General features: G+C 45.0%; 1 protein-coding gene and 1 long non-coding RNA gene across 2 annotated transcripts in view; one reads left to right on the forward strand and one right to left on the reverse strand.

Moving 5' to 3' along the window:
- Window positions 1-27,749, reverse strand: part of LOC309567852 — a 463,599-nt gene that overhangs the window by 330,236 nt on the left and 105,614 nt on the right. The window lies entirely within an intron of this gene.
- LOC309568285 (olfactory receptor 5V1-like) lies at window positions 112-27,585 on the forward strand (the record flags this gene model as incomplete). The annotated part of the gene is made up of 2 exons (XM_082273954.1): window positions 112-168; window positions 26,632-27,585. 2 exons carry the CDS (start codon window positions 112-114, stop codon window positions 27,583-27,585), a joined length of 1,011 nt encoding a protein of 336 aa, XP_082130080.1.

Below are 27,749 nucleotides of genomic sequence, written 5' to 3' on the forward strand. Positions count from 1 at the left end.
CGGCCGATACCGATATCCGATGACCATAATATCGGTATCGGCATATCGGTCGACCACTAGTATTAATACTTGTTTTTTTTTTTTTCTTTTCACACTTCTCCTTTAGAGAACATGGAGCAGTACACCTCAGCAAGTAGCTTTTGGTATGAACAACAAATAAGTTTAATTGTAAGCACCCATTCCGCCCATGTATTACCTAACCCTATCCCTGTATCACTTATCACTGATACTTAACCCTACAGTAGAGGATACATTAATTGTGGGACTTTACATGAGGCAACTTGCAAGGTAGACATAATTATATATAGATATATATTACATGACAGCAAAAACATATATAATGATACAATGAGATTACAAGCATATAAAGAATGATAAGCTGATCCACAATCAATAAATAAGGTATAAAAGCGTAAATTCATAATTATCCCAGTGATGGCATCCACAATATTCACAGATAGGAAAAGATGCATGATGGCATAGTGTATGGCAACCAAATTGATTCTTGTCATCCTAAAACTCTACGCGTTTTGTGGAACTGGTCCACTCATCAGGAGTAGATGCAAGAGATTAATTAAAAAAGTATATATATAAAAAAAAAAAAATGCTATGATAATAATGTCACATAGTAAATAACAATAATAGAATAATAGAAAACAGGGATAGTAAGATTGGGCATAAAGCCTCATTACTTATAGGTCAGCTCAAAAAGAAATATATAAAAAAAGAAGAAAGTGAACCCAGCAGCTGTGGAGCAAGGGATTCTGGGAGAACACCTATCCCGGGGACTGTGCCAGAGTAACCCAACTGGACCATACAGCAAACTGAGGGCAGACCAGGCAACATGGATCAAAAATAGAAGGATATGAGGATGTATTGTAGCGCCTCCAAGTCTCAATTTACAAAAAAAAAAATATTTTTGAGCTCTGGATGGTGGTCTGAGGGCTGTAATGCTGCACAGTGCCCTGGACAGTCTTCTCAGGAGGCCTGTAATGCACAGTGCTCTGGAAGGTGGTATGAGAGGCCTGTAATGCTGCACAGTGCTCGGGATGGTGGTTTGAGGGGAGGCCAGTAATGCTGCACAGTGTGCTAGATGGTGATCTGAGGAGAGGCCTATAATGCTACACAGTGCTCGGGATGGTGGTATGAGGGGAGGCCTGTAATGCTGCACAGTGCTCTGGATGGTGGTCTGAGGGGAGGCCTGTAATGCACAGTGCTCTGGACTGTGGTATGAGAGGCCTGTAATGCTGCACAGTGCTCAATATGGTGGTCTGAGGGGAGGCCTGTAATGCCGGACAGTGCTCTGGATGGTGGACTGAGGGGAGGCCTTTAATATTGCACAGTGCTCTGAATGGTGATCTGAGGGGGAGGCCTGTAATGCACAGTATTCCGGGATGGTGGTTTGAGAGGCCTGTAATGGTGCACAGTGCTCTAGATCGTGGCATGAGGGGAGTTCTGTAGTGCTGCACAGTGCTCTGGACAGTGCTCTGGATGGTGGTCTGTAATGCTGCAGAGTGCTCTGGACGGTGGTCTCAGGAGGCCTGTAATGCACAGTGCTCTGGACAGTGGTATGAGAGGCCTGTAATGCTGCACAGTGCTCTAGATGGTGGTCTGAGGAGAGGCCTATAATGCTGCACAGTGCTCTGGATGGTGGTCATAGGGGAGGCCTTTAACCACATGCCTACCGGGCACTTTCACCCCCTTCCTGCCCAGGCCAATTTTCAGCTTTCAGCGCTCTGACGCTTTGAATGACAATTGCGCGCTCATGCTACACTTCACCCATATGAAATTTTTATCATTTTTTTTTCACACAAATAGAGCTTTCTTTTGGTGGTATTTAATCATCTCTGGGTTTTTTATTTCTTACAAAAAAAAAGAAAAAAGACAGAAAATTTTGAAAAAAATAAGTTTTTCTTATTTTCTGCGAGTACATTTTGAAAATAAATACATTTTTCTCCTTCACTGATGTGCACTGATTGGCACTGATAGGCTGCACTGATGGGCACTGATGAGGTGGCACTTATGAGGTGGGACTTATGGGCACTGATGAGGTGGCACTGATGAGTAGGTACTAATATGCCGCACTGATGAGCACTGATAGGTGGCACTGATAGGCGGCACTGATGAGCACTGATAGGCGGCACTGATGAGCACTGAGAGGTGGCACTGCTGGGCACTGAGAGGTGGCACTGCTGGGCACTGAGAGGCGGCACTGACGGGTGGCACTGATGGGCACTGAGAGGCGGCACTGCTGGACACTGATGGGTGGCACTGATGGACACTGACGGGTGGCACTGATGAGCACTGATGGGCGGCACTGATGAGCACTCATGGGCAGCACCATCAGTGTCCACACTCAGTGCCCATAGTGCTGCTAGTCAGTGCCCATCAGTGCCTAGATGAGCAGGCACTGATGGGCACTGACTGGCAGCACTATGGGCACGGATTGTGGGCACTGATGGGGGGCACTGATGGCGGGCACTGTGGGCACTGATGGTGGGCACTTGTGTTATTTTATTTACCTCTTTTGTAATCAGGGCACTGGTTATCAGTGTCCTGATTACATTTTTCTGTGTCCCCTAAGCGCTGATCGGCTCTGCTCCTTCCTCACACGCAGTCTCTGTGTGAGGAAGGAGAGCTGGCGATGAGAGATGATCTCATATGTTTACATATGAGATCATCTCTCATTGCACGGTCCAATCACGTGGTAAATGGCCGCTGTGATTGGCCATTTACCACGATCTGTGATTGGCTGTGTCCAAGGGACACGGCCGACACAGATTTTCCCCGATGCGCGCTCGCGGGAGCGCGCGGGGAGCCTGTCACTGGGAGGCCGTATAAAGACGGCCTCCCGGAAATTAGAGCCTGCGCTGTAGCCGTCTTTCGGCTATAGCGCGGGCGGCAAGAAGTTAATATTGCACAGTGCTCTGAATGGTGATCTGAGGGGGAGGCCTGTAATGCACAGTATTCCAGGATGGTGGTTTGAGAGGCCTGTAATGGTGCACAGTGCTCTAGATGGTGGTATGAGGGGAGGCCTGTAATGCTGCACAGTGCTCTGGACAGTGCTCTGGATGGTGGTCTGTGGTCTGTAATGCTGCATAGTGCTCTGGATGGTGGTCTCAGGAGGCCTGTAATGCACAGTGCTCTGGACGGTTGTATGAGAGGCCTGTAATGCTGCACAGTGCTCTAGATGGTGGTCTGAGAGGAGGCCTGTAATGCTGCACAGTGCTCTGAATGGTGGTATGAGGGGAGGCCTGTAATGTTGCATAGTGCTCTAGATGGTGGTCTGAGGGAAAGCCTGTAATGCTGCATAGTGCTCTGGACTGTGGTATGATTGGAGGCCGGTAATACTGCACAGTGCTCTGGATGGTGGTCTGAGGGGAGGCCTGTAATGTGCAGTGTTCTGGGATGGTGGACCGAAAGGCCTATAATGCTGCACAATGCTGGATGGTGGTCTGGGGGGAGGCCTGCAATGCACTGTGCTCTGGTTGCCAGTGGAGGCCTGTAATGTACACACTCACAGTGTTCTGCTCTGGATGGTCGAGGGTCGGAACTCTTGTCGGGAGGCCTGTAATGCACAGTGTTGCTATGGACGGTCGTTTGAGAAGGCCTGTGATGCTGCACAGTGGTAACTGCTAAGCATGGAGCCCTGTGGAAACCGGAAGTTCACAAGGATAAACGCCCCTGCCTCACATTTTTGTTTCATTTTCGTTTATTAACGAAAAAGGTATTGATTTTCGTCATAGTTTTCATCAGTGAACGAAAACGTGGCGTACTTTTTGTTTGTTTTCATCACTGTAAAAAGGCCACTGACTAAAATTTTGACAAAAATCTTTCGTTGACGAAATTAACACTGGATGCAAGCAAAAGGAAAAGGGAGGGGAGAAGTGCTGAGGTTGAATTGGATGGACCATTGTCTTTATTCAACTTCAACTACTATGTAACTATGTAACTATGAGGCATTTCCCCTCCAGGACAAAGGGTAGAATGGCAGGGTGTAACGCTCCTGCGTTTTTATTGTAAGCTGGATTTGCAGCTGCAGAATCTCCACTCAGTAGTCATGTAGAGATGTGTTGGAATACCAGATCCAACTCTCCAGACTCATCACTGTGGGCCTGTCTGCTTCAGCATACAGATATACACACACTCAATAAGATGTTCCTGGAGTGATAGGATGTATATGATAGTATGGAGGTGATGTGCTGAAGGGACAGGTGTGAGCAGTGACAGTAATGGTAAGCACTTGATAGTAATGTTCAGGAGAGTAGTAGATGGTAATAGGTAGAATGCAGATAGGTTAGTAATCATGTATAGTAACAGGTGGTAAGGACAGCAGATGACATATACAGGATAGACTAACCCAGTGCAAGGATAGATGGTAGTAGACTCAAGAGCTAGCAATCTATGTATCAGTGCAGATGGTAGAATTAGTATGCATAGATAGTAACAGTCCTTAATGTGCAGAAGATGATAGTGTAAGTTAGTTATGGAGGATTCCCCTGTGGGGTACTTATCACTAGTAAGGTTTAGTAAGTAGAGGGGTCCAGTAGTGAGGGAGTGATCCGGTAGCGAGATACGGGATCAGTAGCGAGGTTCCGGTCTGTTCCAGGTAAAGGCAAATAGCTGGAGGTTCCGACAGCAAGACAAGGCTTGTAAGCATGTAGGCACACATTGAACGAACAACGTGAGAGAGAACGCCGGCGATTAAAATAGCCGCTCAGCGGCGCTCAGCGATGACGTCATCCGTCTTAAAGGTGTATGCGTTCCACCTAACTAGAAAGGTGGGACGCAATGTTGAAAAGGAAATGGTAAATAGGGGTACCAAAGGTACCAGAATCTTACACAGGGATGAAGAGGGAGGACATGGTAGCTAGTCCAACTACTCGGGTCCATTGAGTATGGACATTCTTCAAGCAAGTAAAAAACTCAATGGGCAGCAATGGATTATTTGTACTAACAGCCCCAGGATAATACATGAGAGTCAACTTGAAGAAACATTTACTGAGAGGGAAATGCAGGCTGCCAATGGCAGCCACCTTCTGGATAAAAAATTAAAATAAAATAAAGCCTTGCAAAACTGAAATTCAGTTTCTATAAACAACACTGGAGTGCTGAACTTTTTAAATGATCCCATGGACTCCTCTAGATTCTTGGACCCGGGCAGCCACGCACTGTGCCCCTATCATAATCAGTCCTTCATTTAATTTAGGTACCGTTAATCCTTCTCCAGTGATTCCTTAATCCTTTACAAGCAGGAGCATGGAGGGATCCCCATGAGAGGCCCCTTTAAAGCAGTATTAAACCCAAAACCAAACATCTAATATATTGTAGCTTACCATCATTAGATGTGGTGGCTGCATTTGTTTTATTTTTTTCCCCTTTATTTTCACCGGGTAATATTGTCAATAAGTCTGTTGCTTTTCAACTTCCTTTAACAGACCAAGTTATCCAGCAACAATGGTGGTTAGAGTGCTTCCCATGGTCAGCTTTGCATCCCTTATGTAAAAAGAAAAAAAATCTGTTGCTGTAACTGCTTAAAAAGTGTTAGCTGGAGCTCTTCTTTAATTTGTTAGTCAAGTCCATCTATCTGCTGGCAGTGGTGTATTTTAGTTTTGTGCTGCCTTAGGCAAGACTAAAATTGGGCGCCCCCCTCCCCCTCCTATGTAAATGTGCCCCACTCCTTCCTTTTTAATGGATGTGATTCCCTCCTAAAATTGAAAGACTACAAATCCCAGCATGAACCCCTGAGATCTCACGAGAGGGGGGGAGAGGGGGGGGAGAGGGGGGGGAGAGAGAGAGGGGGGTGGGTGAAGGAGGGAGAGAGGGGGGGTGAGAAAGAAAGAGAGGGCGGATGAGAGAGAGAGGGCGTGAGAGAGAGGGGGATGAGAAAGACAGAGGGAATGAGAGAGAGAGAGGGGGTGAGAGAGAAGGGGGAATGAGAGAGGGGATTAGAGACTAAGAGAGAGGGGGGATGAGAGAGGGGGTGAGAGAGAGAGAGAAAGGGGGATGAGAGAGAGAGAGAGAGAGAGAGGGGGATGTGAGGGAGAGTGAGGGGGTGAAAGAGAGGGGGGATGAGAGAGAGGGGGTGAGAGAGAGAGAGGGGGGGGGGTGAGAGAGAGAGAGGGGGTGAGAGAGGGGGAATGAGAGAGAGAGAGAGGGGTGAGAGAGGGGGAATGAGAGAGAGAGAGGGGGGATGAAAGAGGGGGTGAGAGAGAGAAAGGGGGGATGAGAGAGAGAGGGGGGGTGAGAGAGAAATAGAGGGGGATGTGAGGGAGAGAGAGGGGGTGAGAGAGAGGGGGGATGAGAGAGAGGGGGGTGAGAGAGAGAGAGGGGGGATGAGAGAGAGGGGGGTGAGAGAGAGGGGGGATGAGAGAGAGGGGGGTGAGAGAGAGGGGGAATGAGAGAGAGAGAGAGAGAGAGAGAGAGGGGATGAGAGAGAGGGGGGATGAGAGAGAGAAGGGGTTTGATAAAGGGGGATGAGAGAGAGAAGGGGTGTGATAGAAGGGGATGAGAGAGAGGGAGGGGGGTGAGAGAGGCATCTCTAGCAACTAGTGGCCAATAGAGTCTAAGGTGGAGGGGGCTTTTTTGACGCCCCCCCCTGCAAAGTGCCGCCCTAGGCCTGGGCCTTGTCGGCCTAGGCCAAAATACAGCACTGTCTGCTGGTACATCCAACCCTCCCTTCCTGCCAGACTGACAATGCTGCTGTCGGAAGGTGTCTCCATTACTACTCCGTCTATAGTGGAGACACCCTCAAGCTGGCCATAGACAGTTTGAATCTTGGCCGGTTCAGCAGGGTTGGCCAAGATTCAAACCATATATTGGCAGGCTGATTGTACCCACGTTGATCAATCAACTTGGGTACAACCAGCATGTCAGATTGTTCATGAGATTATTGCCAGTGGCTATAACCACTAGAAATAATGACTGTGTGTTCTCCCGACTCGGATGGCTCCCCATGCCCCTCACCCTGCTAAGAGAACACAATAGCTCCATGGGAGGGATTCCGCCATCAACACTGACTGAGTTGATGGAGGAATTATTATTATTATTATTATTATTATACAGGATTTATATAGTGCCAACAGTTTGCGCAGCGCTTTACAATATGAGGGAAGACAATACAGTTACAATACAATTCAATACAGGAGGAATTGGACGGCCCTGCTCGTTAGAGCTTACAATCTAGAAGGGAGGGTCAAGTGAAACAAAAGGCAAATTGAGTGATCTCGAGCAGAATAGACCCCACAATTAGGCAGGAAAGAAAATTGCACCGTCTATGGCTGGCTTAAAGCGGAGTTCCACCCAAAAGTGGAACTTCCGCTTTAAATAGTCCTAACCCCCTGACATGCCACATTTGGCATGTCATTTTTGGGGGGGGGGGGAGCGGGTACCTAGTTTTGACATGTACCCGCTCCCACTTCCGCTCGGAGCGCCGCGGTGCCCTGAGCGGAAGTTCTCCTCTCTCTCTCCCTCCCTGCAATCTTCTGGGATATGTCAGAGGTCCCAGAAGATTGCCGGCCAATCACGACGCATAGCGCAACTCGCGCATGCGCAGTGCGTACCCGGCTGTGAAGCCGCAAACTGTCACAGCCGGGTGCCCACATCAGTGATGCCGGCGTCGCGGAGCAGAGAGGGAGAAGACGGCGCATCGCTGGACCGTGGGACAGGTGAGTGGGCGGTTAGGCTGGAACTCCGCTTTAAGACAGGAGGCATGTTACTGGCCAGATCACCAGGTGAAAAAAAAGGAAAAAAAAGCCTAAAATTTGAAAATGAATGCAGCCACCACAAGTAAGGATTGCTAAACTGCAACGTATTAGATTTGCTTTTTTAGATTCAATACGGCTTTGCTGCTGCTCATGTATATCTAACTCTTGGATCCTTTCATTCCAAATACAACGGAGAAAGCAATAAGAGAGACATTTTAAATGTAACATGGATTTAAAGGGGATTTGCCCTAATTTTTTTAAAAATGTCAATTCGATTTCTGTTTTAATTATTTTTATTAAGTGCAATAAAAAAAGTTTTACATAAATTTGTCTGGCTGGTTATGCAGTCATAACACAACATCATTAAGATAATGTGAGATACAACTAATGTTAGCAAGGCCCAATGTGGGTATAGTACAATAAAGGGGAACCTTGGCACTAGTGATCGACCGATATAATTTTTTTACCGCCGATACCAATACCGATATTTTGGTCATCGGATATCGGTATCGGCCGATATCTTCAGAAATTATGTCTACAGGTACTGTGGTGGAGGGATCTGGGGGTCTAAAAGACCCTAAACCCCTCCTCTGCACTTAAAGCAATCAAAACGCCAAGTTTGGCTGTTTTGAATGCTGTAAGATTTTGAATTCGGCGCCGCCAGTACCTGGAAGTGATGTCATGAAATCCGGGTACTTGGTGGCGCGGAATTCAAAGAAATGGAGACTCGGTCAGACTGCGGCGGTGCAGATGGAGACCCGATCAGAAGGCAGGATGCCCGGGTCTCCCGGTGGGACAGGAGACCCGGGCAAACTGCGGAAGGCAGCGGGAGGGGGGGGAAGTCCCCTCCCGCTCCTTGGAATGACAGCCGCATCGGTTGTCATTACAAGACAGCCGACCATCAGCTATGGACACAGGTACTGGGGTGATGCCTCTAGCTTCAGGCATCACCCTGGTACATGCACTTTCCCGAAATATCGGCAATATCTGTAAATCAAAAGCCGATTCCTATATATCGGGGAAAGTCCATATCGGCCCTCGATATATCGGCTTTGCCGGTAATCGGTCGATCCCTACTTGGCACCCCAGATGTTTTGGAACTACATTTCCCATGATGGTCAACTACACTGCAGAGTGCATGAGCATCATGGGAAATGTAGTTCCAAAACATCTGGGGTGTCAAGGTTCGCCATCACTGGTACAGAAGGTTAAAACCCAGTGTAAAGGGCAGATTTCAGGTCCAGGCGAGGCTGTCTGTAGCATGGAAATGGTAAAGCTGCCCATAATTTGAAAAGCTACTAGTGTATTGCTAGTTTAGGACAACTTTGGGTGTTTCAAAGAGCGCAGAATCCCCGCCCAAACAATCAATTTTTCTAGCGCCATCAAGGCATCAATCCTAAATGAGCCAGACTGGTAAAAGTTTCCACTCCATTTCTGTCATGTCATTGGATTGGGAAGAAGGACCCAGAAAGCAAAAAAAAAAGAAAATTAAGGTTTTTAACCCTTTTCTCACTCTAAATCTTAAAAGAAAAAGTTTTGGCCTAAGTAAAGAAACATGACCCAAGCTCAACTGGTCTGTTATCACATAGATTACTATGGGCCCGTGCTCTTGGGTCCTTCTTCCCAATCCAAAGACAATTATGACAATAATGGAGTGGAAACCTACTTTACCAGTCTGGCTCATTTAGGATTGATGCCGTGAATTGGAGAACTGGAGAATTGATTGTTTAGGCTGGGATTCTGGATTCTGGCTGGAGTGTGTGCTCCCAAGGCATCAAACCATAGAAGAAATTAACCGGCAACCCGGTACGTTCAAAGCATTGCTTTGAAGAAGGCTGTCATAATGGAAACATGTTAGCTATTTTGTGCCGCTATTTTGTGCCCCTTTTTATGTAGCCTAATAAAGAATTTGGAACTTGGAACGTACCGAGTTGCTGGCTAATTTCTTCTATGGAAAAATGTTTTGGCTGCAGCAATAATTTTTAACCACTGCAAACCCAAACACTAAAATGTTGAACAATCTTTAATATGGTAAAGCCATTTCAAGGGTCATCTTCAAAAATAAATTCTGCAACTTTTATTAAAATAATCCCTGATTATCCTGCCAGGAAAGCCCTGTTCAGGTGCTTCCTGTTATAGGGTGACAATGCTCTCACCTTGTCTCACAACTGTGTTTCTTTGTTGTCACCTTGTCACATGGAGATGGAGCCTACAAGCAGCCATTTTAACACTACGGAGACACGGCAAGCACCGGCTCCTTAGCAACAACCAGCTATTCACTGGTTGTTAAAGAGGCAGTTAGTACTGCGTCCTAAACAACCAGCTATTCCCTTGTTGCTAAAGATTTTGGCATGCGCCAGCATTAAAGTAAAACTGGTTATCACTAGCATTTTCTTTTGCAAGAATTGCAAAAAATGTTTTTTAAAACACTATGAGCTATTTTACCGCTGATCTTAAAGTAGATAACTTTAAGATAACGTTTCGCGAATTGAGCCTATTGTGCCATTATGGTTAACTGTGGTCACCATCAAGAAACTCATCCTGAGAAATGCCATACAGCCATTGCTAGAGTGAACGTAGACAGGAAGTGGCTGCAAAGAGAAGCCATAAAGCAGGAGTTCCCAAACTGTGGTTCGCCGGTGGATTGCATCTGAGTGGGTCGCCGGTGGATTTAGAGCGGTCAGAGCTGCCCAGGCATCGGCAGCGTACTGTGCTACGAGTAGGCAGGTGAGGCCTTGAGCTCCACTGACGCTCTGACCCCCGCCCCTTGCCGTGCGCGCTGTTCTGTACAGGAGGCGGCACCTCAGGGTAGGAGTCGGACTGAGTGGAGGTGTTATCAGAGTGCAGGCCATCACATTGGAGCTGACCGCCAGGACCAGTCACCAGGTAGGCCAGACACTGCTTGATGGCTTATTTTCGGCCTAGTTGGCGACCCACATTTGAACAGGCATAGCAGCCCATTTATTCAAATGGGCTGCTATGCCTGCGTTTTCCACCGAAAAAAGGTGCATGCAGCATTTAAAAAAACCCAGTGGCCTTGAAATCCATCCTGCGTTTGCACCATGCGACTTACCTGCAGTTCCTGTACACGCAAACTGTGTTTTAAAATGCTGGGCCCATATAGGAAAAGAGCAGCAAGGTGTTGAGGGTAAATTGCAATCAACCACACCCACATCCCAAATGTGGTAATTAGAACTAAAAAGAGAGGAAGGCTCTCTGGGGTCCAAAGGGAAGCACAGGAAATCAAACCCCACTCAATAAAAGAAAGGGGACTTTAAAGGGTGTAGAATGTGCAATAGTGAGCATACTGAATCAACAGAAAAAGTACATTAGAAACCAATTTGGTTAAAAGAAAAGACAAAAGTCATATATTCAAAAATACAATTACAAATCCGATCTTCGATGGCTGGGATGAGGGGCGCCACACAAGCACACCAGGGATACCTAGTGATGACAGCCTAAGAGGAGGGCCCCTGATAATAAATCTGGGGTACTCCTCATGGGGAGTACTGAACCCCGCACATCCGGAAAAGAGGGAAGTGGTTCGGCCATGGAAGGAATCACCAAGTCAAGAGCAGATGGAATATGGATACACGAGCATCGGTGCCCCAAAGATGTAGAACAGCCCCATTGAAGATCTGTTCTATTATATTGTTTATGTCTGCCAAAAAAAGTCAAGGGTTTCTGATGAAGCACTCTGGAAAACTACAGCTCAGCGAAACGCGTTAGACCCATGACGTTTTGTTTGACCATCAGCAGGCTATTCTTATCTGTTGGTTGGATCTTCTCTTCTATGATGGATTTGTAATTGTATTTTTGCATATATGACTTTTGCCTTGTCTTTTAACCAAGTGTATACAATAAATTGGTTTTAATGTACTTTTCCTGTTGATTCAGTATGCTCACTATTGCACATTCTACACCCTTTAAAGTCCCCTTTCTTTTATTGAGTGGGGTTTGATTTCCTGTGGTTCCCTTTGGACCCCAGAGAGCCTCCCTCTCTTTTTAGTTCTAATAAATGCTGGGCCCACGTATATAAAAATGCAGAAAGCTTGCCAGTGCAGGAACTGCAGGTAAGTCGCATGGTGCAAAAGCAGGATGGATTTCAAGGCCACTGGATTTTTTTAATATGCTCCATGCACCTTTTTTCTGCGAAAAACGAGGGCATAGCAGCCCATTCAAATCAATGGGCTGCTATGCCTGTGCAAATGTGGGCCGCCAACCTGCATACATGTGAACCAGGCCTAAAGCAGTAGAAAAGTAATTTACAAATTAAAACACTGGTCCTCCTTCAGGTTTAATAACTTCTGGACTTCTGGATTTGCCCCCTTAACCACTTAAGCCCTGGAGGATTTGGCTGCTCAAAGACCAGGCCCTATTTTGCGATTCGGCACTGTGTGAATTTATTGGACAATTGCGCGGTTGTGCAACGCTCTACCCAAATGAAATTGATGCCATTTTTTTCCCCACAAACAGAGCTTTCTTTTGGTGGTATTTGATCACCTCTGCGATTTTTACTTTTTGCGCTATAAACAAAAAAATAGCGACAATTTTGGAAAAATAATATTTTTCACATATTTTTAATATGAAATTCTCAAAAAAAAAAGTAAAAATCAAAATTTTTTAACATTTTAGGCCAATTTGTTTTCTGCTACATATTTTTGGTAAAAAAAATCGCAATAAACGTATTTTGATTGGTTTGCGCAAAAGTTATTGCGTTTACTAACTACAGGAAAGATTTCTGTCATTTTTATTGTTTTTTTTTTTAACTAGTAATGACGGCGATCTGCGATTTTTTTTTTTGCGGGACTGCGACATTGCGGCCGACAGATCGGACCCTTGACTGGAATTTTTGACACTTTTGGGGGTACCAGTGACATTACTACAGTAATCAGTGCAATAAATATGCACTGTTACTGTAATAATGACACTGTCAGGGAAGGGGTTAACCTTACTGGTGATCAAGGGGTTAAGTGTTTCCCTAGGGGCGTGATTCTAACTGTCAGGGGGCGTGGCATGTTAGATCATTACAGAGACATACGATCCTACATAGCAGGATCACATAGCCTCAGTGATGATCTAAGGGAGAATGACAGGCGGCTGTCATGGACTTGCAATAGTTTGGGAAGCTTACCTGTCCCATCATGTCTGTATTAGAGGTCAGACTGCACTTCTGGTTCCTTTTTTATCACCTATCCTTCCTGTTCCTGCCCCACCCAGGTCATCACAGGAAGTCTATATTAACCAGTGCACTGTAAGTCTGCTTTGCTGTTCAACAGTGTTTGTTTCCTGTTTCCTGTTTGCCGTGTGCTTGAACTACTCTTCTGTGTACCGACTTTGGCTTGTCTCTGACTATGCCTGTTTGCCTGTTACCCTGACCTTTGGCCTGTCCCTTAACTACCCTTGTCTGCCTGTTACTCCGACCTCGGCTTACCCATCACCATTCTGTGTGTCCTGAGTGTCTGCTTCCCTTCTCTCCCTACGGAGCGTGACCTGAGGGGGACCTCAGGGGCCCCGACCTGGGCCCAGCTGCAGCCAAGTCCATCCTCACCACTAGAGGCTCTGGTGAACACCTGCTGGGTCTTAGACTCCGCGCCCTGGGGAATCTTGGGCTCACGTTTCGGTCCATCCGCAGCAGTCTGCTATTGGGTTCACTACCTTGCACTGCGCCCCTGCCTCCAACAGGGTGCAGTTGTCACCTGGCCACAGGTGACCTGACAGCGGCTTTGTTTACATCAGCCGTCTGCCTTTCTCCCTCTCCTGAGCGAGATCGCGAGTGGCCGGCGGACATCGGAGCCACCGGTTACACTCGCGGGGAAGGCAGGGAACAAGCGGGGGCGGGAGTGCGCCGGCGGGGCGGGAGTGCGCCGGCACTCGCTCGCCCCCTACAGGCCCGTGGGCAAGTGACGTACCCATACGTCGCTTTGCCCAGGAGAGGCTGACTGCCGCAGTACATAGTTGTGCGGCAGTAGGCAAGTGGTTAATGACCAGGCCATTCACAAACTCTGTAGCGCTTTACAATATTCAATAATAAGCAAGTGGGTCCCGAAAAATAACTTTATTCAGAAGTGGATCTCGGCCCAAAAAAGTTTGGGAAGCCCTGCCATAAAGGAGAAAAAAAAAAGGCGAAAACAAGTATTTTTTTTTTTTTGAAAAATTTAAATTTTTAGATGATACACACTGCTTTAGCAAACTAAAATGTTATTAATTTTGGATTTATTGTGCAAGCACTTTAACTTTAACACCAAAACAAGTTAATTTTAACTTAACTCAACATAAGGGGAATTTCTATAATCTGTGCGGTCAGAAATGGTATTCCACATATTTCTCATTATATATTAACTATAAAACATTTGGTCGCCCCGTTCAAACAGACATTACACAAATAAACCTGTAAATACAATACAGTGTCCAGAGGGCTCATTTCTGTAGATAAAATTACAATTGTTTGATACATTTGGCTCTAGGGATTCATTAACAGGTCTCTAATCAATTTGTATGGAAAGGAGCAGACATTTTTTTTTTTTTTCTGCAGCATAACAAATGTTTCCTCATTAAGATGCTTCTGGGATTTGTTACATGTTCCAAAATAAAATATTTCATATATGGGTAATTATTGGCAATTCTTAAATCATGCTTTATTGGGGCTAATAAAAGAACAAAGTTTTGAGAAAAAAAGAACAGAGAAATTTTCTACTAACTATTTGTAATGACCAATAACTTTTTTTTTTGCAGAAATTTGTGTATTGAACGCCAAATGGCAATTGTCTCAGTTCTGGAGACGTGCTATTTTATTTTTATTAATTGTAATCCTATACTTACTTTTTCTTTACTATTTAAATGTAACCCTGTTAAAATTATAATAATAATACAGGATATTATACACGATTCCTATGGAGCCAACAATTTGTTCAGTGCGTGAGAACTTACAATCGAATAAATTTATTGAAAAAAAAAAAAATTGTGGTTGCCTTATTGTTCAGTTGATGAAATACAGGCATGTTTTTGCTCTCCTTGTACTATTAATATTATTCTTATGGTGGCTATGCCACTTATTTCATTAAAGATGCCACTGCATATATTTGATGTTAATTCTTTGTAAGCTTTTCGTAAAAAGCCAGGGGGAAGGAAGAGGGGAGTGGGGATGTTGGGGAAAATATCTGTATTGTCTGAATTCAATACTTTTAAGAAAATACCCGAACCAATAAAAAAAATGGTGGTTAACAAGAAATGATCTTTTGTTTTTCTGTTAATATATTAAAGTGATGTGTGTGTGTATTAGTGATCGACCGATATCGTTTTTTTGTTGCCGATACCGATATTTTGGTCAATTCATATCAGTATCGTCTGATATTGGCTAATATTTTTTTACATTTAAAAAAATATATTTTTTTGTATCACTTGACAGGTACTCTTGTGGAAGGAACTGGGGGTCTAAAAGACCCCAAACCCCTCCTTTGCACTTAAAAGCATTCAAAATGCCAAGTTTGGCTGTTTTGAATGCTGTCATTTTTTTTAATCTGTCGCCGAGTACTCGGAAGTGAAGTCATGACATCATTTCCGGGTTTTTGCATGGAGACCCGATCAAATACGGCTTTAAACGGTCTTCGGCAGCCGTGCAGGCATGTTGCCTGGGTCTCCCGGTGGGATGGGAGACCCGGGCGAGACCCATGGAAGGCGGCGGGGGGGGACGTCCCCTCCCGCTCCTTGTAATGACAGCCGAGCGGCTTCTCAGCCGCATCGGTTGTCATTACAAGACAGCCAACCGTTGGCTATGGACGTCGGTACCGGGTGATGCCTCTAGCTGCAGACATCTCTCCGGTACAGCACTTTCCCAAAATATCAGCAATATTGGTAACCTTGGTGGCCGATTCCGATATATATCGGGGAAAGTGCACATCGGCCCCCGATAATCGGTCGATCCCTAGTATGTATACAAAAAAATTACCGTAGTGAAGGATTCTTTTACCCCAACTAACTCCCACCCAGGCTTCCCTTTAGAAAGTTTTGAAAGCCAGGGAGGCAGGAAGGATTGGCGATCATGTGACTACTGATCAGGCAACATTGAGGACTGTTCCACATGGTTTCTGGAATTCCAGCAGCCATCTTGCTCCTCCAGACCTTTGGTTCCTATGGCTGTGGGCCAGCACAATGACAGGGAAACCATCTCAGGAGGACTTCAGATATTGATGAGCCTTTTTTCTCTGTAATCCTGTGCTAGTGTATGACAGTTGGGTTCCCATGATGCTTTGATGGCCAAAGCTTCAACTTCTGCTTGTGTAGCTCCCTCCTAGTGTATCCAGTGCCTGGCGTCCGGGGGGGATGGTCCTGTGGGTCAGGACGGGCTTCCAGCTCTCGATCTGATTGACCATAAGGAATCCTTTGATATGACTTCTGGTGAGTGCATATAAACAGTGGAGGAGGAGCACTTTCACAATAATGTATATGCACCGGAGGTGGAATCATCATCACTGCATCCATTTTCTCTTTGCTTATTAGAGGAGTGATTTGACACGCTTTGTATCACGGACAATTTTAAATTTTAGATTTTGGACTTTTTTTTACACATTTGGACTACTGATTTATTTCATTGGCACAGTACACAGTGTTTTCTATTGTATGGTATATGTATATCATATTATGTATTTTTATTAACGCTGTACACATTTAATTTGTTACGTTGTAGAAGGTTATATATTCACCTTTTTGTGCTAGCGGCTCAAGACCCCATAGTGCTCCCTTTGCACATGTTTTGGGAACATTGAGGACTGCAGATGCAGGAAATTTAATGCAGCAGATGAAAGACCCATCAAGCTTACTTCCCTTCAACATTGAAAGATGTCCAGCAGTGCCATCAGCCTAGAACTAATGGAAACCAATGGGACCAACGCTCACCGGAAAAGTCTGGCCAGAAGTGGTCTTCATAGAAGAATTGCAGGCAAAAAGCCAATCCTCTGCCTTGGAAACATGGCTAAGCAACTAAACTATGCAGGAAAACATAGGAACTGGGGTTAAAAAAAAAATGCCAGCAGGTGCTCTGGACTGGTGGGTCAAAATATTAAATATCTGGCTGTAGCAAGAGGAAGTTTATTGGGGGAAGGGCTGGAGAGCATAATAATGAATAATGAGTGTCTGCAGGCAACAGTGAAGTGGAGGTAGTGGATGTGGAGGCCCCTTTCAAGTTTGGGGCGCATTTCTGATAATAGTTGGAGATTTGGTCAGGATCAATCGTGTCCCAAATGCTGGGAAATGCAGGCAGATACTTATCCATCATGCCATATCATCAGGGAGGTGTGTAATTGGCTCGAAATTTAGTCTGCAGTAGGAAAACGACCCCAAACATACAGCCAATGTCATTAAGAACTGTCTTCAGTGTAGAGAAGAACAAGGAGCCCTGGAAGTGATGGTTTGGCCCCCACAGAGCCCTGATCCTAGCATCATGTGTCTGTTTGGGATTACATGAAGAGACAGAAGGATTTGAGGTAGCCTACATCCACAGAAGTTCTGTGGTTAGTTCTCCAAGATGTTTGGAACAACGAATCGTACGTCAGTGCGAAGGACCATCTTCAGCTGACCAGGATGCACAAATGTTCCATGCATGGGCATACAGGCAGCCTGCTAAAATCAATGACAGGCGGTCGGCCGCACACTTATCCCTGAGTGCGCATCCATGCAGGTTTTATGTACAAATCAGGATGCAGACAGCAGTGGCGGCTGGTGCTCAAAATTTTTGGGGGGGCGCAAAAAGAAAAATGTAATAGGTTTTGCTTCGCGCCAAAAAAACGCAGTAAAAAATTGCGTGACTTTGAAGCCATGGTACAGGCATGGCACAGGTGATGGTACAGGCATGGCATAGGTGATGGTACAGGAGATGGTATAGGCATGGCACAGATATGGTATAGGCATGGCACAGGTCATAGTACAGGAGATGGTATATGCCCCCTTTCAATGCAGAGACCAGCGTACATGCCCCCTTTCAATCCAGAGACCAGCGTGCGTGCCCCCTTTAATGCAATGAACACTGTGCTGTGCCCCCTTCAATGCAATAAACACTGTGCTGTGCCCCCTTCAATGCAATAAACACTGTGCTGTGACCCCTTCAATGCAATAAACACTGTGCTGTGACCACTTCAATGCAATAAACACTGTGCTGTGACCCCTTCAATGCAATGAACACTGTGCTGTGCCCCCTTCAATGCAATAAACACTGTGTTGTGCCCCCTTCAATGCAATGAACACTGTGCTGTGACCCCTTCAATGCAATAAACACTGTGCTGTGCCCCCTTCAATGCAATAAACACTGTTCTGTGACCCCTTCAATGCAATAAACACTGTGCTGTGACCACTTCAATGCAATAAACACTGTGCTGTGACCCCTTCAATGCAATGAACACTGTGCTGTGACCCCTTCAATGCAATAAACACTGTGCTGTGCCCCCTTCAATGCAATGAACAATGTGCTGTGACCCCTTCAATGCAATAAACACTGTGCTGTGACCCCTTCAATGCAATAAACACTGTGCTGTGCCCCCTTCAATGCAATAAACACTGTGCTGTGACCCCTTCAATGCAATAAACACTGTGCTGTGACCCCTTCCATGCAATAAACACTGTGCTGTGACCCCTTCAATGCAATAAACACTGTGCTGTGCCCCCTTCAATGCAATAAACACTGTGCTGTGACCCCTTCAATGCAATAAACACTGTGCTGTGCCCCCTTCAATGCAATAAACACTGTGCTGAGCCCCCTTAAATGCAATAAACACTGTGCTGTGCCCCCTTCAATGCAATGAACACTGTTCCATGCCCCCATCAATGCAGAGTTCAGCGTGCGAGCCCCTTTCAATGCAGAGCGCCACAGCATTGTCCCCAATCACTGCAGAGTGTCACAGCATTGTCCCCAATCACTGCAGAGCGCCACAGCATTGTACCCCAATGATTGCAGAGTGCCACAGCATTGTACCCCAATGATTGCAGAGTGCCCACAGCATTGTCCCCCAATGATTGCAGAGTGCCCACAGCATTGTCCCCAATGATTGCAGAGTGCCACAGAATTGTACCCCAATGATTGCAGAGTGCCACAGCATTGTACCCCAATGATTGCAGAGTGCCCACAGCATTGTACCCCAATGATTGCAGAGTGCCACAGCATTGTACCCCAATGATTGCAGAGTGCCCACAGCATTGTACCCCAATGATTGCAAAGTGCCACAGAATTGTACCCCAATGATTGCAGAGTGCCCACAGCATTGTACCCCAATGATTGCAGAGTGCCACAGCATCGTACCCCAATGATTGCAGAGTGCCACAGCATTGTACCCCAATGATTGCAGAGACTGACAGGACAGGGAGGACTCACTTACCGGTGGTGACCGAGTCCTGACTGACTGGTTCTTCTCTTCCAGATGACCTCCGCTCCTGCCGCTGTGGCCTGGTGAGGTGACTCGTCCGGTCGTCTGGGTCATCCGATGGTCTCCTCTCCGATGCCGCCGTCACTCCTGTCCGTCCACCCGACTCCATCGTCGCTGCGGCATGGTGAGGTGACTGGTCCGGTCGTCTGGGTCATCCGATGGTCTCCTCTCCGGTGCCGCCGTCACTCCCGTCCGTCCATCCGACTCCATCGTCCGTCCGGCGTCCACTCCAGTGAGAATGACACACGCAACGTCAGCGACGTCAGCGTCGGATGTCCTGGATGATGATTGGTCCAGGCTGGGGATTGGACCAATCACAGCCAGGAATCCACGAAGTGGGGGTGTCCAAGCGCTGTGCCCTGCGCCCAGGTTACGCCCCCAGAAGGCAGCCAATCGGCGCCTCTTCTGGGCCGTAACCCCACCCCCCCCCCATTTTTTTTTTTGTTAAACTTTATTGCTCATTTTGTCATTTTTTTTTTTTTTTTACTTTTTTTAGGGGGGGGGGCGGCACCCTGGCGCCCCCTATTCACGGGCCGCCACTTGCAGACAGACAGATTACCTTCTGAGCCGTGGATCAGACATGCATTAATGTACACCTTGGAAAGTGTATGGAGATCTGTGGAGATTTGTGCAGCCAGCCTCCTGTCATTGATTTCAACAAGCTACCTGCACGCCCTAGGCGGCTGAAGACGGCCCTTTGCAGGGGCATACAGATCGGTACACCTGTGTGAATGAGGCCTTAGTTGAGGTTATGTGTACTACTGTATGCATTGTACAAATCCCATAGTCCATATTCCATCTCAGGAGCAAGCAAGTGGGACCATGGAGAATAAACGTAGCCACCCTGAATTTTTTAAAGAACAGACAGGGGCATTTTACCTGTAGCTGAGGGTCATCTTCCTAAATGAAAATGTATCTGTGGGAAGTCCCCAAAGATCTCCTTTTTTAGTGGTAATTCAAAGATTGATATTCCACATTTACTGTACTTAGCCTTAATTATTTTTTGACTATTTCAAAAAAGCGCAAGGTTTTGACATGCACTGAAAAAAAAACCTTCTGTGTGCAGCAGCCCCCCCCCTCCCCAATACTTACCTGAGCCCCATTGCGATATAGCAATGTGCATGAGAGCCTCGGCCTTCTGGGGACTCTCCACCCTCATTGGCTGAGACAGATGTGGGAGCTAATGTCAATCACAGCCAGTGAGCCAAAAGGGAGAGAGATGGGGTGGGGCTGAGCCGTGTGAATGGACACGCAGAGCAGAGGCTTGGAAGCGAGCCTGCTTGAGTGCCTCGAGAGCAAGTACTTGGCAGGAGGGAGGGGCCAGGAGCGACAGCAGGGGACCTGAGAAGAGGAGGATTGGAGCTGCTCTGTGCAAAACCACTGCACAGAGCATGTAAATATAACAAGTTTGTTATTTAACCACTTCGGCCCTGGAAAGTTTTCCCCCCTTAATGACCAGGCCTGATTTAAATAAGACTAATGGGTCACAAGGAACGGATCAAGAACTCCCCAGTAGCCTCTAAGATGTTTCAGTAATCCTCAGGTGCGGAACAAAGAGAAGGAGCCAATAGTGAAGTACCATAGGGTTGCAGTTTATTGGCGCAATAAAAACATTCTTACAAAATGGTAGCAGTAAAACAGCATGTAAACACCAATAGGCTTCACCAAAATATCCACCATGCGTTCCACGGCAACCGGGTGTGACCTCGTTACAACTCGAAATTGTAAACTACATCAACTTGTTTCACTCTTCCACAGGGCGCCATTAAGGACCTCATTTCTGGTCAGTACAAGCCTCTATTTATATCCCGAGAAGCCTCTTCCCCGGTGACCATTCAAAAAGACATGGTGGCCATATTGGAAGCGAGCCCAAAATGCCATTAATTGAAATATATCAATATATCCACTTAGAGAAATTTCATGGACATTCCGCGGGCAGATATGAGAGGGCCAGTGAACTGGGGGTGAGAGACGCAATATCACCATCCCAGCCACTGGATCATCACAGGTGCACCACCCGAATTCCAAGAAAATAGGAGAGGAGAGGGGCATGGGATTTTAATGGTGCCATAAACATTAGAGTTACAACAAACCCATATAATAAATGGTTAAAAATATATCAATTTTATTCAAAAAAAGAGAAGAAACATTTAATAGTTAAAAACTCTATATGAGTATCGGCTATCGTACAAGAATTGCATGACATATACATCAAGGACATCAATAATATAGATATAATGGTGGATCATGGACTGATAAGCGGTAATCCAAGGGTTGGCATCAAAACCAAAGTTCCCTGTTAATGGGTGGCAGGGTGGTCCATGTCCATCCAAAAACTTAACATGTTTCGTGGCTCTCAGCCACTTCTTCAGAAGTTTGTTGTACAAAAGTAAACTGTAATGGATAAATAAGTACAGCGTCAATATCCACTTGCTGAAAATAGTCTCAACGATGTCACTTACTGCTGCTATTAACAAAATACAATATAAATCGCTAAAAACAATCTATGTCAACTGGAAATAACCAGCCGTATATCAAATCATACAGAAATATATATGAATAAAATGTATTATGAAAAATACTATTGTAAGATGAAAAATAAAAATGAAATAAAAAAAAATTGAAATAAAATAAAATTTACGTGGCACTACTCCAGTGGGAGCTGCTTGATGTGGATTCCCCTGGGTTACCCATAGCAACAAATTGATAGTTCTTAGTACTTTAAGTGTTTGGCTCAGTCAGGAAACAGTCCAGGGGATTTGTTTTTTTGTTGTTTTTATTTTAGAACTTGGGATGGGAGAAGGGAGGAGTGGGATACTCCAACTGGATGGACTATGCACAATTTAGGACTTCTAACTATGCTGAGTGTGGCAAGGCCGCTGCTTCACCTTGCCACTGAGGTGAAGTGTTTGATAAGTGAACCGTATAGCGAATTTCTCTTCAGGGCCCCAGTTGGCACCCCCCTTTACCCTTATTCTTGAGGGTTCTACTTGGCACCCCCTTTACTCTTGCATACTGTGTGAGCTGACCTTCTATCCTCTGACTTTACTGGAGTGGTCCCCCTTTCCTGGGCAGATGCCTTGGCAAGCCCCCTGGTACTCCCAGGTGACTCTGCCTGCAGCTCCACCGTCAGCTTTCCAGGATCCTTCAGGCTCAGCTCCACACCTGGCTCACTAGGCCGACTGCCTGTGACTACCTTCCTCAGACAGCAGGAGGAGAGACAGCCGTCACTCTCCTCCTGGGACCTGGCTTCCCGCCAAAGACGCCCTGTCACATGTGCCCCTGGCTTTTATGAGCAATCTCAGGATGCACTGCGGTTGTGCCTTCCCACTGGGACTACCACAAAAGCCTATATGTCACTGGCTGGTTTTCCTCCACTGTCCAACAGGCTCCCCTATTGGATACAATGGGGACACTCCCTCAGACCCAGTGAATCACATATGGACACATGCAACAGGCATAACTAACAGATCGGGCTCCCCTGATAAGCAGATGCTTTTTCCTAGCACCTATCTAGGAGGGTGCTACATCTATAAAAAAAAAATGTATATAAAAAGCAATAAAATATAAAAAAAAAATCACAAAATGAAAAAAAGGAAGATGAAAAATAAAATAAGAAATGAAAATAGATATACATAATATCGCTTTATTTTACCAATTAGAAATGAAACAATTGAGATCTAACTCAATGTTCAACCCCAAAGGGCTCATAGTTCCTAAACAATGGATCCACTGTGTTTCGTTTTGGGAAATGGCCCTGTTTAAATTTCCTCCCCTCCAGTGGGGCTCAACCCTGTCAATCCCACAAAATGCATACATAGGATCTGCAGTCACTTATCTTATTCCAATATGCCTATATAGGCTCTGCAGTCACTTATCTTATCCCACTATGCCTATATAGGATCTGCAATCACTTATCTTATCCCGCTATGCCTATATAGGATCTGCAATCACTTATCTTATCCCACTATGCCTATATAGGATCTGCAGTCACTTATCTTATTCCACTATACCTATATAGGATCTGCAATCACTTAACTTATCCCACTATGCCTATATATGGTCTGCAGTCACTTATCTTATTCCACTATGCCTATATGGGCTCTGCAGTCACTTATCTTATTCCACTATACCTATATAGGATCTGCAATCACTTAACTTATCCCACTATGCCTATATATGGTCTGCAGTCACTTATCTTATTCCACTATGCCTATATAGGCTCTGCAGTCACTTATCATATTCCACTATGCCTATATAGGCTCTGCAGTCACTTATCTTATTCCACTATGCCTAAATAGGCTCTGCAGTCACATATCTTATTCCACTATGCCTATATAGGATCTGCAGTCACTTATCTTATTCCACTATGCCTATATAGGCTCTGCAGTCACTTATCTTATCCCACTATGCCTAAATAGGCTCTGCAGTCACTTATCTTATTCCACTATGCCTATATAGGATCTGAAGTCACTTATCTTATTCTACTATGCCTATATAGGCTCTGCAGTCACTTATCTTATCCCACTATGCCTAAATAGGCTCTGCAGTCACTTATCTTATTCCACTATGCCTATATAGGATCTGCAGTCACTTATCTCATCCCACTATGCCTATATAGGATCTGCAGTCACTTATCTCATCCCACTATGCCTATATAGGATCTGCAGTCACTTATCTCATCCCACTATGCCTATATAGGATCTGCAGTCACTTATCTTATCCCACTATGCCTAAATAGGCTCTGCAGTCACTTATCTTATTCCACTATGCCTATATAGGATCTGAAGTCACTTATCTTATTCTACTATGCCTATATAGGCTCTGCAGTCACTTATCTTATCCCACTATGCCTAAATAGGCTCTGCAGTCACTTATCTTATCCCACTATGCCTAAATAGGCTCTGCAGTCACTTATCTTATTCCACTATGCCTATATAGGATCTGCAGTCACTTATCTCATCCCACTATGCCTATATAGGATCTGCAGTCACTTATCTCATCCCACTATGCCTATATAGGATCTGCAGTCACTTATATTATCCCACTATGCCTATATAGGATCTGCAGTCACTTATATTATCCCACTATGCCTATATAGGGTCTGCAGTCACTTATATTATCCCACTATGCCTATATACGGTCTGCAGTCAATTTTGTCTAAGAGAAATATTGAACTTTGCCAGAGTGGAACTCTAAACGCCGGCCACTCTGGGTATAATGTTCCCCCATGGAATCATTCTTCTTGTCTACTCTTCCACCATGGAATCACAATGAGAAATTCACCTACAAGGAACAATGGGAATTTTAAGAGTCTGCATTACGTCACTGATTATTTTATTACCTTAGTTACAAATTTACAAAATTAGATTTAATGATCTGGCAATACTGAAGGGATGAGATCCCTCAGCAAATAACACAAACTATAAAACCACAAGCCTTCGGTCCCCTGATTTTTGGCTGGTTCCATTCAAAGCCTCAAAGCCTTAACATTAAGACAAGACTTCCATACTCTGCAACAAATAAAAAGGTATGTTTTCATCCATTTCCCCTTTTTCAGATGTGTTTGTGTGTGTGTGTGTTTAAGCGGAACTAAAAGCAGATCCTCACTGCATCTAATCACCACAAATCAAAAACACCATTTTGTGTGTCATGATGACAACTACCCCTCCATCCGCTCCCCTTGCCCCCATACTACCCTAGCCCTCCTCTATACTGCCCTAGCCTGTCTATATACCACCCTAGCCCTCCTCTATACTGCCCTAGCCTGTCTATATACTACCCTAACCTGTCTATATACCACCTTAGCTTTCCCCTATACTGCCCTAGCCTGTCTATATACCACCCTAGCCTGCCCCTATACTGCCCTAGCCTGTCCATATACTACCCTAGCCTATCCGTATACTACCCTAACTTGTCTATATACCACCCTAGCTTGCCCCTATACTGCCCTAGCCTGTCCATATCCAATCCCTAGCCTATCCCTATACTACCCTAGCCTGTCTATATACTACCTTAGCCTGCCCCTAAACTGACCTAGCCCACCCCTTGGAATTGAACAGAATATCCTTATGTCATATACTTTTGCATATAGACAAAGTGCTGTTGCATGTAAATCTGACTCCTGATTAATTTAATTTCAGTTTTAATTATCATGATATAAAAGAATGGATGTGGGGGCCTTTCAGTGGGCGTGATTATTTTTAGGGGGGGGGAGAGGTGGGGGCAGCTTTTAATTCTTGGACCTAGGCAGCAAAATATATTGGACCAGCCTGGCTTAGAGCATCCAAATAGGACAGGAGAGGTGGCCGAAGATGGTTTTGGTGGCAGGTATCATTTCGATTTTTTTAGGTCGGATGACAAATTAAAATTTAAGTTTGGAGCATCAGCAGCAGAGGTTCTATAGTCATTGGTAATCCATGATGTGTTAACTTTATTGAAAGTTTGTCGGTCCATATTGTAAGAAAGCTTTCTGCTTCAATGAAGGTCATCTCAGACAGCACAGAGACTTTTGTAGGCCACTTTCTCATATATACCTTTCATATGTAATCATGATAAAAGCACCTATTGATTGTACATAGTTCACACAGAAATGGGAAATACATGGGAAGGGTGGAAAATTTGATCATGAACTTTTAACTAGTAAGTGTTTTGGCAAGTTAGCAACACAGGGAAAATGTAGTAAATTATTTGGCCAAGCTTCTATGTGCCTGACGTTACAAAATTATATTGTTATTTCTTTTTTTTTTTTTTTTATTGAAAATTTTTAAAACATACAAAGCATGACATTGTAACGAGGGAAACATCTACAACAAAAATAACAATCACCCAATAAATGGCATGTAGACAAGGATGGCAGGATAAACAAATATTGATGCCAATGGAAAGAGTAGGTAAGCTGGGGAGGAGGGGGGGGGGGGGTGAAGAGAAGAGGTAAAACAAAGGGGAGAGGAGGGAATACCAGGTCCAAGTGAATAGGGCAGGAGGTAGGCTACGTGGTACTAGGGTAAGTTCACAGGAGTCGGATGAAAAACCAGAGTATTAAGGGGATCCAATGGTAGGCTGAGGGAATTTAGTTATATAGGAATCCCATTTAGATGCGAGTCGTGTAGAGGATCCGGAAAGAAGTTGCGTATCTAAAAACTCTTTGGCGTGCAGTTTTGCAAGTTCTTCCTGTACTTCCTGGGTCGTGGGAGGGCGAGGGGTTGTCCATTTCCTGAGTATGGTCCGTCTGGCAATCATGAGGCAAGTCAAGATCCATACTTTGTGGCGGTTCAAAAGTAAGGATTGTTGAGGGTTCAAACCCAGGGTGGAACCATCCAGATTTCCAAAGACCAGGAAGAGGGGGTTGTTTGTTGGTAATAAACCCGAGACAGAAAGGATAAGACGTTGCACCTCGAGCCAAAATTGCGAAATGAGGGGGCATATTGTTATTTCTGTTTACGCTAAATTATCTGCCCCAGGGATTTATTCTAAATATGTCTTTTCATGAGCAACTTTTTTGTTTGTTTTAGATGCCCTTTACTGAAGTGCCTAAGTATGAGAACCAGACAATATTGAAGAATATTTTATTATTAACGTTTTCAGATGATTGTATCGTCATCATCACCTTTTTGTTATCCCTCATTTATTGCACAATCCTGATTGGCAATTTCTGCATTTTTATCATCATTAGGGTTGAAGCGCATCTGCACACACCGATGTATTTTTTTCTTAGCAATCTCTCTATGTTGGACTTGTGTTACTCCTCCACTACTCTCCCGGTTATGATATTCAATTCTGCGACCGGCAACAAAAGGATTTCCTTTGTCAAATGTATTGCACAGTTGTATCTATTTGTCTCTCTAGGTGGAGCTGAGTGTATTCTTTTGGCTGTGATGGCGTATGACCGCTTTGTTGCCATATGCAACCCGTTACGTTATCCGGTGGTCATGAGAATGAAACTTTGTGCCGGTCTTGCAGCTGCATCATGGCTGAGTGGGTTCCTCAATTCTATCCTTCATACGGTCATGACTTCCAAACTTGAATTCTGTCAGTTGGAGAAGAGTGTGAATCATTTTTATTGTGATGTTCCACCATTGGTACAAGTGGCCTGTAACCCGACCAAGACCAGCAAAATATTATTATATGTTGTCAGTGTGTTCCTTGGCTTCACCCCATTTCTTTATATCGTTATATCCTACTTCCACATCATCTCCACCATCATGAAGATCAAGTCTTCTGAAGGAAGATCAAAGGCCTTTTCTACCTGCTCCTCCCATCTCATCGTAGTTACAGTGTTCTACAGCACAGCCAACCTTAATTACATTGGACCAACAGGATACTCCATTGAACTGGAAATTTTTGCATCTCTCTTGTACAGCATTCTGACACCAGTTGCAAACCCAATAATTTACTGCCTGAGGAACAAAGAGGTCAAAGGGGCTTTGAAAAAATATTTCCGTAGATTTTATTTTGTGACTTACTGATAACATTATGTTTTTATATGCTGTATTACTCTGTGTTCGTTTTTTGCTCAAAAGAGCACATCAGCAAGGGGCTTTTGGTATGAAGAATGTCAGGTTCATTCACCCCATATATCACTTATTACAATCCCCACATCACATATTACTAACACTTTTTACTGCTCTAT

This window comes from Pelophylax lessonae, assembly GCF_965119305.1.
Source record: "Pelophylax lessonae genome assembly, chromosome: 12".
In the NCBI taxonomy this organism is placed as follows: domain Eukaryota; kingdom Metazoa; phylum Chordata; class Amphibia; order Anura; family Ranidae; genus Pelophylax; species Pelophylax lessonae.